We start from the raw sequence: 16283 nt of genomic DNA, 5'->3' as shown, positions 1-16283 counted from the left end.
GCGAATAACATCGTGCAAAGGAGGCAAAATTAAAATACAAAATACCCACTAAAGATTCAATAATAATAATAATAATAATAATAATAATAATAACAACAAAAATAACGAAAAAAATAAATCCTTTCCTGATGGCTTTGCAAGAGTGTCAACAAAAGAGACGCCGGAGAGGAAGACAGCGACGGACCAACTTGGAACGAGCAACAAGTCAATTAAAACCTGAGATAACTTCGTCTCAAGTTATAATGGGACAATCAGTATTAAAAAAAAAGGCACGAGGCATTAAAACTTTCCTGCCAGACGTCCAAGAAATTGAAAACAAACTGACGCGGAAGAGTTATGCATGTTATGTCAGCATTTTCGTTCGCTGTCACACACGGACGCCTCCACACTGGCACTCACGCACATACATACATGCATATACACATACAGATATACATGCACACGTGTCACGCAGAGACACATGAACTACATACAAGCATACACAAACACACTCATAAACACACATTAGCTACACGAAAGTATGCACAAACACACATTAACTACACACACAACACACACACACACACACACACACACACACACACGAAATCAGTACATCAATCCTAGCAGACACCTCCATGAAATATCAATGTTAATATCACTGCCCAATTTTTTTCCCTCCTCGTGGATCACATAATGAAAAAGTTTAACCCTCTGACCCAAGATGACGTAGGCTATCGTTCCGCTTCATTCTTGCTGTTTATAGACTATTTTACCCAATTATGAAAAGCGTCGAGGTAGTGAAAGGGATAATTATGGCTGTAACAGACTCACTAAGTACGAAAAATCTATCATCAGCTGAATTTAAAGTGTCTGAAGGCCTTAAGAATATAGTGGAATGCCATCGTATTGAATGCGTTACAAGTATACGGTTCAGTCTGGAAAAGAACCTCATTAATTCTTGGCTTACGGTCAGTTCCATCCATTATTATTTATTATTATTATTATTATTATTATTGTTATGCACGCATCTCAAGATTCCTGGACATAATGCGTTTAAAAGATTGTCGGTCGTAGGCACTGGGAAAGAGAGAGAAACGAAAAGCTCTAGAGACGACCAGTTGCATACATGAATGACTGAGAATACCGGTTAACCCTTGCATTTGAGAGCTGGACAGAAATGAGATGATACGGTAGCTAGACGGGTGCTGCATGCTCGCCATTATGGGAAAAACTGCAGTGTGAGAGTTCGGAACAGATACCAGAATAGCTCTTGCAAGCGTGGGCGACTGTCCTCATAAACAGCTATTTTTGGCCTTGATGTGGGTGGTGCCAAGTTGGGAAGTTAAGACCAAAGTCAGACTTGAGTTACAGTTATATCCTTGTGCAGAGAGCTTGGTAGCAGGGCTGGGGGGTTCCAGTGGGTTCTGCTTTCATCCGGACGAGCTTCGACCTTTCAATACGAGGTCGTCGACTTTTAGTTTACTCGTGCTATCACCAGACGATTTTATTCAGCTGAGGGGAGACTTTTCGACCTGAAGGCGCTGGACATGGGTTTCTCCGAAGCTTAAATAGTCATCTGGCAGCAGCAAGAATAAAATAAAAACTATATATCCTCGACTTTGAGGTGAACGGCAATAATGAATGAGTAAAATATGCAATGCAAAAAACATACATTCCCATTTTACACCTAATATTTATCTTATTTCACGTTTTCACATTTTATTATAGTCGACATGGCAGTGGTTAGAGACAGATGCAGGCAGACTTCCAGGGCAAAGGTCAGTATATTACACAGGTATAAATCTTGGTAGGCAGGTGCTTTTAACTCCTTCAGTGCAAAGGTTACATTCTCATTAGTTAAAGAAGCTTCCTAACACCTCTTCCTTACTAGCTTATTTTTCGCTATAGTGTTAATAATCCTTTGTATGGTATCAGTGAGACTTACGTTGATATTAAGCAGACAAACATTACACAGTCCTAGCAAAATAAACATAATTTTCTGTACTTAACGAGAAATGTTAATCCTACCAAAATTACATATGTCGATATATTCAACTTCCTTGTAGTCCAGAACTATCAAGTGAACAAGTCAGGTTGTGAGAGTGGCCCAGTTCCCTCAGGTGAAAATAAACCAGGTATAATTAGTTCAGGGTGAGGGGGTAGGGGTAATTCTGGGGCAACACCTGCCGCTGCATCACACGGGGACGCACCCCAGGAGAGACGGTGCAGTGTTGGGAGTACTGTACAGGTGGGGTGATGCGATACTTTCCACTGCAGCTGCGGTTCACTTCCTGGTTCTTTCTGTTTATTAATGGTTCGTCACTTTCTGGGTCACTTCTTGTTCCTTCAGTTTATTTAGTGTCCTTCAGTTCCTGGCTCCTTCATATTGTTTACTGCTCCTCGCTTCCTGCTTCCTTCAATTTATTCACCGCTGTTCATTCAATGCCTCTATACTTCATTTACCGGACTTTATTCATGGTTCCTTGAGGTCATTCACTGCACAAGTCTTGCTAATTTAGAACGTGAGATTAATAATGCCGCAAGAAAATGCTGAAATTAATCAAACAAGGTACGGATCTTTTCTCGAACTAACTATGAAAAATACATACCGTGAACGAGCCTGTGCTTATCACTAATATCCCTCTTTCACACACAGTCCTACTCCTCTGAAAAAAGACTTCCTCTTAGCTAAATAAACTCGTCTGATGTTAAACGAAATGCAAATGTGGCTGGAAACTAAGAAAGTAAATCCAAATAGTCTTTAATCTTGGAGAGTGATTATTTCTTTCAGCTAAAACAAGCAATCGGGTTTTATAAATAATAATAATAATAATAATAATAAATACGGTTACCCAGCACCACAGGCCATTATGATGACTTGGTGAGCCAATCAGTAAGACATCCCAATAAACTAATTGGTGGTAGCAATAAAAATGTGTGTGTGTGTGTGTGTGTGTGTGTGTGTGTGTGTGTGTGTGTGTGTGTGTGTGTGTGTGTGTGTGTGTGTGTGTGTGTGTGTGTGTGTGTGTGTGTGTGTGTGTGTGTGTGTGCAAGACCTGTGACCGTACCTGTGTGCGTCGTGTACACGTGTGTCCACATGTGCGCTGGTTGCTTCATCGTGTGCAATGATAGTGGGACATATGCGTGATGGTGAGGCATGTGCGTTGTCCTTGGAGTGCTGACGTGTGTGTGTGTGTGTGTGTGTGTGTGTGTGTGTGTGTGTGTGTGTGTGTGTGTGTGTGTGTGTGTGTGTGTGTGTGTGTGTGTGTGTGTGTGTGTGTGTTGATGAGCCATGTGCGTGGTCGGAATGCACAACGGAGTGCAGTTTATGTCTCAATTCTTAGTTTTCTTTGTACTACTTAGGTTATCAACGAAAAGAGTGAGTGAGAGAGAGAGAGAGAGAGAGAGAGAGAGAGATTAATTCACTTCTGAAGACTAATTTCCATCTCATCTGAATGTTAGATCGGCTCCGAAACTAAACCAAGAGAGAACTTATGTTAAAAGTTAGTGGAATAACTGACCTTGTGAAGTTATGCCCAAGTAGGCTAAAAACTTATCTAAATCTTGTGTAACTATTTCCCTTGGAGAGATCAGACATTAAGATTCTGTGGAAGTTGAATCAAGAGCAACATTTAGATGAAGTATGAGATGAAACGGGTCAAGAGTGAGTTTTGTGTTTGTAAATAACCTCACGCAGAATCATTTCACAGGAGCTAAGACAGAGATCCCGCAAACATGGACACACACGCACACGCACAAACACATGCATGCGCCAAACATACATATATACATGCACACTCCCTTCTCCCCTTTCATCCCCTTACACGCACACACCTATCCCAACAAACTCAGACCTATGTAAATACTCACAACATCCATGTGTTCATCATGCACACACGTCCCTCTCATACACACCCACCCACACCGACACCCACACACTTATACACCCCTCCCACCCACACCTACACCCCTCCACACACAATACTCACAATATACACTCAGCTTCCACGTATCCTCTATGACTGCAGTGGGCACATTGCGGTTCTCTGCCCTACACGCCAACAGCCGCCCGTCGTCAGAAGAGTTGGGGCGGATTCGTACCACGGAACTGGACACATTGCCGCCGTGGGACGTCTGTGGGGGAGGGACAATATAGCGAACCACAGAGAGTCTTTTTCTGGACTGACCAAGTTAGGTTAGTTAGGTTAAAATATTCTGCATTCACTTTAACTGGACGCAAAACTGTCATCTCTCCATCTTGAAAGCTGAGCTGTAACAAAAGACTAATATCAGATTAATTTGTTAGTCTAGTTACTTGGGGTTACGTTAGATCATACTCTGTTTAACTAGGCGTAAAACTGCCACCTCCCCATCATGAATGCTGAGCTGTAACTAGAGATTAACACTTGATTAGAATGCTAGTCACGAAGAAATACTATGGAAAGGATGCTGACCATATTACTCTCTTATCCTGCCACTGAGCTACGGGAAACAAGCTGCAAAAGGACTAAAATCACTGCCTAATTAAAATAAGGGAACTATAGGTTAAGTTTGGTTACGTTAGTTTTATCTTAAGTTTCTTGCCACACAGTGCGATATTTCCGTTTTTAGTTGACCAATATTATTTTTTGGTTGAAAGAAACTATACAAGAACGAATGAAAGAGTTACGGTTGATTTACAAGATTTTACTGGGCTTAGAAAGAATGTTAGAATTCGAGGGGTTAGATGCAGCCTTCATTTGCCTCTCAATACTCAGTCCTCCTCTTCTCACCAACTTCATCTGGAAAGAGCGAGAACAGAGTGGAAAAGACGTCACCGTACTGAAGAGGTTAACGGAACTCTGATGGTGGGAGGGAAAAGTTGCAATTTGCCTTACAGTTTTACGGTAGGTAAATATGCAGCAAATTAATTACCGTGGTGATTGGCTATAACATGGCTGGGAGGCGCACACAGAAAGGCAAACACAACTTCAGCGGAAAAAAATCATTAGTCAAACATTAGTGAATTTTTGCGTGTTATGGACGCCCTAAAATGTGACATATGGAGGAAAAGTGTACGGTAAAATAATAATAATAATAATAATAATAATAAATGTTTCGGTAACACCTCTCTCATTCTATAATTACTTTATTTCAATATTTTTGGTAATTCTGTAATTTTGAAGACATATTAGTAGTTAAAGGCAAGAGGTATTAGGTGGCATTAATATTATTATTATCATTATTATTATTATTATTAGTAGTAGTAGTAGTAGTAGTGGTACAGTAGTAGTAATAATAAAGGAATATTTAGTGATAATAGTAGAAGCTAGAGGCAAAAGAAAAAATCAGATGTCAATAGCAGCAATAATACTCGCATTAATAGTCAATGGTGAGGGTGATAAATAGTAATGAGTTTATTAATGACAGTGAGAGTGGTGGTGGATCATTAGGGAAGGGGAATTACACCCCGCCATGAAACTGCACCTGAGGGGAAACACCTACCCTGCATTTCTGATCACTGACACGCATCAATTAACCGAGTATTATCCCCAGCCTCAGGATATGAACCGTTCGTGTTTTATATTGATGAATTTGGCGGGCGTTTCAAGGCAATTGGTAGGCTGGTATAGCGGTATTAACCCGTATGCTGGAATTATGCCACGAACACAAAGGGAAGCCAGATCTGATAGTCATGGGAAGCATCCATTTTTTTTTCTTCCCCATAATATGGCTTTCATTAGACTCTTTTACGTCTAGGTTCAGCTGAGGTCATTTATTACAGGTAACGTGAATGGCTGGTCAGGTTGGCTTTGTGTAGTTAAGAGGAGACAATGACCTGCTGGGGAAAATTGTAAAACGGAATGGTGACGTACTGTGAAAGTTAGTAGAAGTAATGTTTGTGGAGATACGGCACATAGTGAAAAAATATTATCAAAACAATAATGTGGAATGGTATATCGTGCAAAACCGTTTGGAGGTGAATTTGTGAAAGGGTAAAAGGCTACTCAGGCTTTGTAAAGTGATGTAATACTGTGTGAAACAATCAGGAATAAGGGTGACAAGTGATGACACATCGTGAAAGGCTTATGTCAGAAGCCAGGTTTGAGAAGTGATAGCATCTGCAAAGAAAATGTAGAAAAATAATAAGTATGGTTGGTACTGTGATGACATACTGTGAAAAGGATGCAAAAGATATGTGAAGTGCTGAGGTACTGTGAAGTGCTGAGGTACTGTGAAGTGTTCCTTACCGTGTCGTCTGCCGCAGGTACTCTGGCTGACCCCCACCACCAGGTAAGGACGGCAGGGGGGCGCGACCCCCTCGAAGAGCACAGGATCTCGTACGTGCGGCCCGCGGAGAGAGGCTCGCGTGGGTGATGGATGACCACGTCTAGGGGGCGCACTGCAAGGAGGGTGCAAGAGTATATTTTTAAAGGAGTCATCGTACTGAAGGGGCTAACATTTCGTAACTGTAGTCGTTTTTTCTTTTTTACCTGAGGGTACTGGGCCACTAGAATACTACGTTGTGGTTGCGAGAAATTTAATAAGCATTAGTTATGAGAAGGAACTGGGTCTCCTTGGTTACCAGTCGAATCAGCCCTCCATTCTTACTGCGCCTGGCCATCAAGTGATCTGAAAGGGGCTAGGGATCTTTGCGAGACAACAGTACACGAGTTATGTTACTAGGATATCCCATTATTCTGAAACAGGCTAGTATTCCAAGTGGCGTTAGAGATTTCGCTTCAAATTTCACTCAGCAATTTATATCTGTATGTAATACTCCATTAACCTCATGTCTGTTACTGATACAAACCATGTCGTCATCAGCGTTATGCAACCCGCTTACAAAACGGTTAGGTAAGGTAAAGGGGCACACGCCATAAGGCGCTTAGGACTGGTGCTCATCTCAACAGCTTAGCAGCCCTTCGAGTGGCTATCTTTACAAACTATCCTGGGATACATGGGCGCTTCATTATTCCACTACCAATAATTCACACTTAGGACGAAAGTGTCTACAGAAGCCTGAGGGTGGTAATACTGCATCCGTTGACCCTCTCATGGTCGGAACACCTCGAGCACTCCATTACAACCAACGCCACTGTGTTAGTAAACCAGTCTGAGGATGGCAGCAATACCTCCAGTAATTGTCTCAAGGAGGGACAAACTCCAGGACTCTGTTACAGCTGTCCCTAGAGCGATTTCATTCAGTAGGTTATCAGCAATGTTGAGTTCTAGGGCGTTAACATGACAAGCTCTCAATTGGTACCATACATCAGCCTGAATCAATCCAATGTTTTTCCTTGTACGGTTCGCTCTTTTGCAGGTATATTTCAACATTTTGCAAAGTGCCGCATATTCGTTAATGTTTTCGATAATGTTTTCCTCCATCTGGGACTATGGAGCAAGTTAACTTCCTATTAATACGGAAGCAAAAATGTTTATGCGGAAAAAAATTAATGACTGATGAAAAGAGGAATGAAATCATTCCAATTCAGGTGAGAGAGAGAAAGAGAGAGAGAGAGAGAGAGACCATTTCTGGCCGTTTTTCGGTCAATTTAATTAAGACATAATATGCAACTAACTCTTTAAAACAAGGACTTTTCTTATTTATTTATTTATTTATTATTCCCATGTTCTGATAATTTTTTTTATCAACTTTAGGGGAGACTTTTAGATACAGCCTTTAAAAACCCCTTCACTACTAATCTTAAAATATAAAAATAAAAACACTAAATAAAAAAAAATGAAAAGAGCTTAGTGTCAGCCTAATTAAAGTAAGAAATACGTCATCGAACTGAAAGGGTTAAGGAAGAAATGGTGTCAATTTTAGGAGGGTATTTTGGGGTTAATTTAGTGTAATAATCGATGTATCTAGATGGGTCCAAATCTCATCCGCTATGGAGGTACAATTAGTGATGGCCCTGGAGTGAATTATGGAGGAGATTTATTTTCGCTCATAATAAATAGATGGACTGATGGACGATAGATGGATAGATAGATAGAGAGACAGACAGATAGATAGACAGAAGTAGACAGAGAGAGAGAAAGTTACAGACAGACAGATGCACCGCTAGAGACACGTATTGACAGATATAAAGACAAACAGACAAACAAGCATACAAACGAACAGACAGACAGATAGACAGGCAGACAGACAGACGCACCACCAGAAAGACAGACAAGCAGTTAGACAGACAGACAGCCTATTCACTCCCCCTATTACATCCCCACCCAACCTGTGACACTGGATCGGGAAGTCTCCATGCAAATCATCCAAAGCTCCGGGATGGGAAATTGGCGGATTCCATACTACTAATTGCCCCGTCCAATTACGTACCTCGCTTCACTCGCTGCTAATGAGGTGGCCGCGTAGGTATAATTGCGACTAATGGGTTTTCTGGTCATTAGGGAAAACGCCGTAGACAGCTGACTGGAATAGAGGTCAAAGTTCTCGAAGGTCATGGCCTTTTAAAGCTGCTCCGAGATGCTGTGCTGGTCTATAATTGATCTTTTTTCACCCGATGGAACTGGTCTAATCCCACACCTTGAACACTAAGTCATGGTTCAATGAAAATCGATGAGCCTTATTTATGAGGTAGGAATGAGTCTCCTTGGTTACTAGTCAAATCGTCGCTCCAATCTGACTACCCTTGGTCAATAACTGAGCAGACTGGGGTTAGAGATTTTCATGTAAAAAAAAAAAATAATATTGTTCTAGGTTTACGCACATAGGGAACAGATGACTTTTTTCTGTTTTCCTTTTTCTTTTATTCTTTTTTTTTTTTTTTTTAGACGGCTTCACTCGTACTATAATAACAGATTAACGTCATGCCACAGATCCACATGCTTTTTGTAATACCTCGTGACTTGCATCATTTGTAAGTGTTAATACCTTGGTACAAGTATTTCTGATGGAGGTGTGGCAATTTTAGGCCATGATAAAGTGAGGTGAGTGTTGTATACAATAAATTATGCGGCTAGAGCTAAAATTCTCATGGACAACACACACACACACACACACACACACACACACACACACACACACACACACACACACAGTTAGATAAATAGAGAAGTATAGACGACACACACACAGATCGATAGATAAATATTGCTAGATGACAAACACACACACACACACACACACACACACACACACACACACACACACACACACACACACACACACACACACAGTTAGATAAATAGAGACGTACAGACGACACACACACAGATCGATAGATAAATATTGCTAGATGACACACACACACACACACACACACACACACACACACACACACACACACACAGAGGACGCAAATAGGCAGTAACGTGAAGCATAATATACAGAAATTGGTTATACATCCAATAATCTATGTGGCCCAGGGTAGAATATCCCATGACCACAAAAATACAGGAACACCATCAACATTTTGTCCATTTACGTAAAGGCCAAGCAACGTCAGGCGAAAAAATATATATATAAATTACTCACGCGTTCAATCATCTATGCGGGTACTGTTGAAAATCCTTTGAACACACACACACACACACACACACACACACACACACACACACACACACACACACACACAGACTGATAGATATATAGACATACAGACAGACAGAGAGATAGATAAATATACATACACAGATTGATAGCTAAATATGGAGACAGACGACCCACCCACACACACACAAACACCCACCTACACCCACCTACACCTACACCGCCCCACACTCCCACCTACACCCCCCACACACGAATACCAAGCGACACTATCCAATTCCATAAAACCGCAGTCGTAAAAAATAAAACAGAATAAAAACTACTCAAACTAATCCCCGCCATTGTTGCCTCTCTGGACACAAGCTATAAAAACACCGCAAACATTCACGCTCCAATTATCACCTGGATATTATAACGCCAGGTAGGGTCTCATCGGTAAGGCTGGGGACATAAATTCGGCTAATACAGGGTGGTTCATACATTGCGCTCCACTAGAATCTTACGTGTTGCGAGAACGGCTTGGTCTGTTCGTGTGGGCGCGGGTGTGGCGGTGGAAGCAGGGACTGAATTAATGATGTGGAGTCTGCTGGTGTGGAAGCGGAGGTGGCGGTGGAAGTACGTGTAGAAATTGAATAAATGATGAAGACTCTTATAACAATAACATCCGTCCCCGCAATACGCGAAAGATGGGGTATATGTGGACCACCCTGTTTCACCTCTGCTACAATTACAGGCATAAATATCGATCTGACTCATTACAATAAATAAGGAGACGGTTAGCGATAAATTTCGAAGCCCAGAATTACCGTCAACGGACAGAAACAAACCTCTCAGAATATTATGTAGGAGTTTCATATCTTATTCGGTTTAAAAACTGGATCGACATTATTGTCTACAGGTGAGAGAGGCTTGGTTCATTTCTCTTCCCGTATATAAATCTCCTTGATGTGATGCATCTAGGAGAAGCAGTGAAACAATGAGAGAACATCAGCCTCTGACTGTACTGGGAGAGAGGAAGGAAGAGGGGGAAGGAAGGAAGGGAGGACGATGGAAAGGAGGGAGGAATGGAAGCAGGTTAGGACGGAGGGAGAGAGGGAGGGAGGGAGGGAGGGAGGGAGGAAGGGAGGGAGTGGGAGGGAGGGGAGGAGGAGGGAAGGGACAGAGGGAGGAGGGAGACAGGAAGAGGGAGAGAGAGGAGGGCCCCCTTGAAATGCCGAAACACTCGTATCAAATGTTGCGACGCCAATTATACCCGTGCGTGCAGACAGTATGAAATTCAGGAACATTTCAGCGTGCTTGTTAGTCTTGCCAAATGACTATTGTAAACACGGTGAGTTGACGCTAATGATCACGCCGTGCCAACTTGCGGGGAATTATCAATTATACGAATGACATCCGATAATTCCCGGACTCGCTGCAACAAACTCCAAATGTCAGCCTCTCGAACTTTATAACTTTATTACATACAGGCCCAAGCAAGGTATTTATATATCAAGAGCTTGCCAACTTGAGGAGAATTATTGGATGAGTGGCATCTAATAGTCTCCACTCGCAACACCGAACTTTTAATATATCAATTATTATAGAGAGGGAAATATAGAGAGACATTATTACAGACAGATAGAAAAACACACATAAAACGGCTGAAGACCGTGCAAACTTTGGGGGACATAACAATTACATGTATTGCATCTCACTGCTTTATTTGAACGAACTAAAAAAAAAATGGCTGTTGCTAGCATGAATTCTCCTCTCCCCTATCAATTTCTTCCAGCGTATGGCAAGAATATATTAACTTTAATGGAAATGCTTCACTCTAGATTGTAGGTGAAGAGTTGTATATAAAATATGGTAGAATAAAAGTGTGCAATACAGAAATAAAGCTTTAAGGAAGAGGTGCTGGGGGAAAAAGAAACTCCCAGCCAATAAAAATAAAACCTTCCGACTATATCAAACATGGAAACAATACACCCGACAAAAAAAAAAAAAAAAAAAAAAAAAAAAAAAAAGACCTGAACAGACGCGAACATAAACACCTATTCACTGCCGAAAATAACAACGAACAATGAATTTCGAAACAATAATGCGATCTCCGGAGCACAGCCAACTTTTCAGAGAGCAATTATTGCTTGACGAAAAAAAAAAAGAAAGAAAAAAGGAATGGACAATATTCCCGCCCGCAACTGTGCCTTCGATGAAACTGGACCTGGCCAATGTTTCTTCTGTTTCCTTCTATGTTTCAATGTGGCTGATTATTGTCGTGAATAATAATTTCGAAAGATATCAGATTTATTTTCAGTATATAGAAAACATAATGGGACAAATCAGTTTTTTAAAATGTTACGTTCTGCACATGTTCGGTAAAAATTCAGCCAAGTGACGCTTTTTCCTATATTAAACTGTGGCTGATGATTCTAGCGCTAATATTTTCAAAGATGTCAGACTATTTATTTATTTATTATTATTATTATTATTATTATTATTATTATTATTATTATTATTCACTACATACTACGGGAAATACATGACGTACTGACGGTTTCGCTGTCATCCAAGGCGCTACCGGGGTCACAGGTCGGTCTCCTACCCTTCAATGCTCGGGACTGCTTAGCCTAGCCTCGGGTCCTTACGCACGGAAGGGGCCAATATGGGCATAGAAGAAATAAAAAAATAAGTATAGCCAAATCATTCGCCCCGGGAACCCATCACTTCATCCTAACTCACTCACGGTCGGAATAAACTGTCGCCAATTTATTTCATTAATTTAGGGGTCAAGCATAGGGTGAGTGGGAATGTTAATAAAGTCACCAGTAACCCCCTCATGGTAAAGACAACTCTAGTGTTTTATTCCGGCCAGACGATTTCATTCAGCGAAAAATGAGTCACAGGAACCCCCTCCAAAATGTCATCGTATTGAGGGGGTTTAATTAAAGCCAGGTATTATGGCAGGTATGGCGTTAAGAAAATACACAAATACAGCAAAAGGTCAGGAGTGGTATTATAACGCTAAAGGTCAGGGGTGGTGGTATTATAAAGCTAAAGGTCAGGGGTGGTATTATAAAGCTAAAGGTCAGGGGTGGTATTATAAAGCAAACGGTCAGGGGTGGTATTATAACAAAGGTCAGGAGTGGTGGTATTATATCACAATGTGGTAGGTCTCCATATTATAATTGCAAATCATACTAGATAGATAGATAAATAGATAGATAGAGAGACAGATAGAAGCAGGAAGTCAAATGATGAGAAGGTGTTGTGTTTGCGAGAAGCGAGCAGCGCTAAACGCTTACACGGAGGAAAGCTGACGACAGCGGCCAGTAAGGAGATGATTCAGTTAGCTGTCAGCAGTCCTCTCGTGAGAAAGTTCTGTTGCCACGAGGAAGATACGTGACACACACACCCTGCTATACCAGAATTTAGGAAAGAGAGCTCAGACCTAGATTAGCCACCGAACAGGCTAGACAGAAGGAGACAAGCGACCCTATAGAGAGGTCGAGACGGAGATTAGCTTGAGAACAGAGAGAGAGAGAGAGATAGCGAGACAGGGAGGTAGCTACCCAGGACTTATACTATTATACCTGTTTAATATTTCCAAGACAAATAAAAATAGTCCCATACTATTCTTTACCTCTCCCGTCACTACATGACATCTGGTGGGGAAACTACTACAAGATATAAAAGCCGCTCGACCACAAGTCTAACATATACTTCTCTACAATTAACTACAAAGTCTTTATGACATTTGGTGGCAGCGGTGGGACAATGATTTCCACACAGTGCTGACACACATATTACTCACGAGAGGTACAGGTGAACAAGTCAGTGTGTATAGTTAATACTGTATATATGTATATATATTTTTTTATATAAAATAACAAAATATGGGACTATATAATATCATTTTATAGTATCTGTGCAATATAAACTAAACTTTGAAAAAGTATCTCAAGGAAATTAGTCAGCAATTATGCAACCATGAACAACATGGAAAAAAGCGTACACAAGCAAAGAGAAACAAACTATGGAAAATCAATACATACAAAAAAAAAAAAAAAAAAAAAAAAGAAAAGGAAAGGAAAGAAAGAAAGAAAAGTAAGAAGGAAAAAAGAGAAATAAAGTAAGATCACATAACAAACAAATGAAAATAAGTGTAAATGTCACTATACATGCCAAAATACCACGTAAACTACAAACAAAAAAGCAAATTGTTGTCTCCACATACAAGTGGCACGACACATCATCACTATCATCGACCGCAGCATATGTTAGGACTGCAGTTATTACAGTTATGTTACTCCATATTATAATTATGTACCTACAAACGATATGTAACAATTATGTAACGACAAACGATTGCATTATGTTACACTTTGCCAATTATGTAACAGTTGCATTAACAAGATGTAACTTTTATGTAACTTTAACAACAATTATGTACCTACAAACGATATGTAACAATTATGTAACGACAAAACAGTTGCATTAACAAGATGTAACTTTTATGTAACTATAATTATAAGGCCAACACAATTATGCATTAACACAATATTTGGTAACAATTCATAAAATGTTACAATTATGTAGTACCACAATGTTAGTACAATATTATAAGTCATACAATTATAGCACAATTCTATATTACCAGTATCATCATACAAGTTAGGTGAAATATTAGACATTACTAAAGTGATAACTCAAATATGTAATGTAATAACCTAGCAGTATTACCATTGCACAATTATATGCGTAATATTACTGAATAATCACTATTTACTATGAATAATATATGTATACAATATTCATACAATTATGTTACTTTACAATATTATGTATTTCACTTAATTAGCTTATAAGTTTATTATAATGTATATATAATATGTATTAATATGTTATGACTATTAAATGTCGATGGTACGCCATTTTGCGCGGCAGAGCAATGTGGTAGGTCTCCATATTATAATTGCAAATCATACTAGATAGATAGATAAATAGATAGATAGAGAGACAGATAGAAGCAGGAAGTCAAATGATGAGAAGGTGTTGTGTTTGCGAGAAGCGAGCAGCGCTAAACGCTTACACGGAGGAAAGCTGACGACAGCGGCCAGTAAGGAGATGATTCAGTTAGCTGTCAGCAGTCCTCTCGTGAGAAAGTTCTGTTGCCACGAGGAAGATACGTGACACACACACCCTGCTATACCAGAATTTAGGAAAGAGAGCTCAGACCTAGATTAGCCACCGAACAGGCTAGACAGAAGGAGACAAGCGACCCTATAGAGAGGTCGAGACGGAGATTAGCTTGAGAACAGAGAGAGAGAGAGAGATAGCGAGACAGGGAGGTAGCTACCCAGGACTTATACTATTATACCTGTTTAATATTTCCAAGACAAATAAAAATAGTCCCATACTATTCTTTACCTCTCCCGTCACTACATGACATCTGGTGGGGAAACTACTACAAGATATAAAAGCCGCTCGACCACAAGTCTAGTTAGGTGTTGTATTGTGGTATTATAACGCTAAAGGTCAGGACTGGTATTATATAGCTAAAGGTCAGGACTGGTATTATGAAACTAAAGGTCAAACCCTTATATATTAACCTATCTTTCATATTAATCAACCAAACCTTTACATTACTGAAACTCTGAGAACCGCACTCTATATATTATTCACGATGCTTCAGTACTCAGAATTAATCTTTTACGTCAGACAATCCAGTAAGCTTAACAAGAAATTTTTATATAACCCACAAAAGAAATCGCTGAATAGAAGAAAAACACATTATGAAGGGTTATATAAATTGGAGTTCCATTTATTACTCTGATTTAATAGGCCCATTTAAGGAAATTAAATAAGAAGGGAAAGGAATGGAGGAAGTCCTTACACTACAGGTTCGCCACTACAAGCCAGTAGACGAAGGACGGTTCGCCAAGGACTATCTTCACAAAATCCAATGTGTAATAAATACCGGTAGTAAAGGTGAACTGAAGCACCTACACATTCTGGCCTCTAATTACCTCTTTACACCATTTTCACTACTCGAGGCTCGTTTGATGTTAATTATGTCCATTTATTTTACGAAAACTTTAGCAGCCAGTCTCATAATAACTTTAAGAAGCTGTAGAGGTCTCGGGGACAAGCTACTGCAGTCTTGAAAATATTGGAGCACATGACTGATACACATTCCTGGTTCACGATAAACAACCCTTGTCTTGGAGATTTATATCGAAGACGCATCACTTTCTTTTCAGTTGATGCCTTAATTCACAACAACAATGATGACGATAATAATAATAATAATAATAATAATAATAATAATAACTTTGATAATTTCCCATGTACTCTGAATGACACCAGCGGCAGGTTGTAATGACGGCACTGCATCAATTATATTTATGGATACTGAGCTCAATAGTTGGGCAGGTGCGGAACATAACATGATTTATCCGTATAACCGAATCACATCACACTGCAATATAGAGGTCATTAGGTATAATTTTTAACGCGCGTTCGAATGACACCACAGTCAGCAAAGGGCTATAATTAAGTAAAGGATTAATTTAACTTGCTGTATAAATATCATCTGGTTGTCAAAATCTATCTATGTATCCATCTATCATGATATACATAAATATAACGATTGGCCTACTGCATATATTGACATAAACCCTTATAATACTCATAGTCATATTCAAGTCACACACACACACACACACACACACACACACACACACACACACACAAACACACACACACAAATACTCACAATTCATATCCAGTGTGGCCGTGAGAGACATAGGGCTGGACACCTGATTAT

The 16283-nt window shown here is 40.0% G+C and overlaps 1 protein-coding gene across 1 annotated transcript in view; it reads right to left on the bottom strand.

Annotated features, from left to right (window-relative positions):
* Positions 1 to 16283, bottom strand: part of LOC145401347 (neural cell adhesion molecule 2-like) — a 61644-nt gene that overhangs the window by 22579 nt on the left and 22782 nt on the right. Inside the window, exons 6-8 of the mRNA XM_080273672.1 lie at positions 16233 to 16283; positions 6213 to 6364; positions 3972 to 4116 (exon numbers count right to left, since the gene is read on the bottom strand). The exon at positions 16233 to 16283 is cut by the window's right edge and continues 153 nt beyond it. Coding sequence (XP_080129798.1) covers positions 3972 to 4116; positions 6213 to 6364; positions 16233 to 16283 — 348 coding nt within the window. The remainder of the gene's footprint in view (positions 1 to 3971; positions 4117 to 6212; positions 6365 to 16232) is intronic.

The sequence above is a fragment of the Coenobita brevimanus genome, chromosome 55 (genome assembly GCF_032717465.1).
Source record: "Coenobita brevimanus isolate Jiangsu-jjx chromosome 55, ASM3271746v2, whole genome shotgun sequence".
Classification (NCBI taxonomy): domain Eukaryota; kingdom Metazoa; phylum Arthropoda; class Malacostraca; order Decapoda; family Coenobitidae; genus Coenobita; species Coenobita brevimanus.
This window is presented reverse-complemented; position numbering and strand designations above follow the sequence as displayed.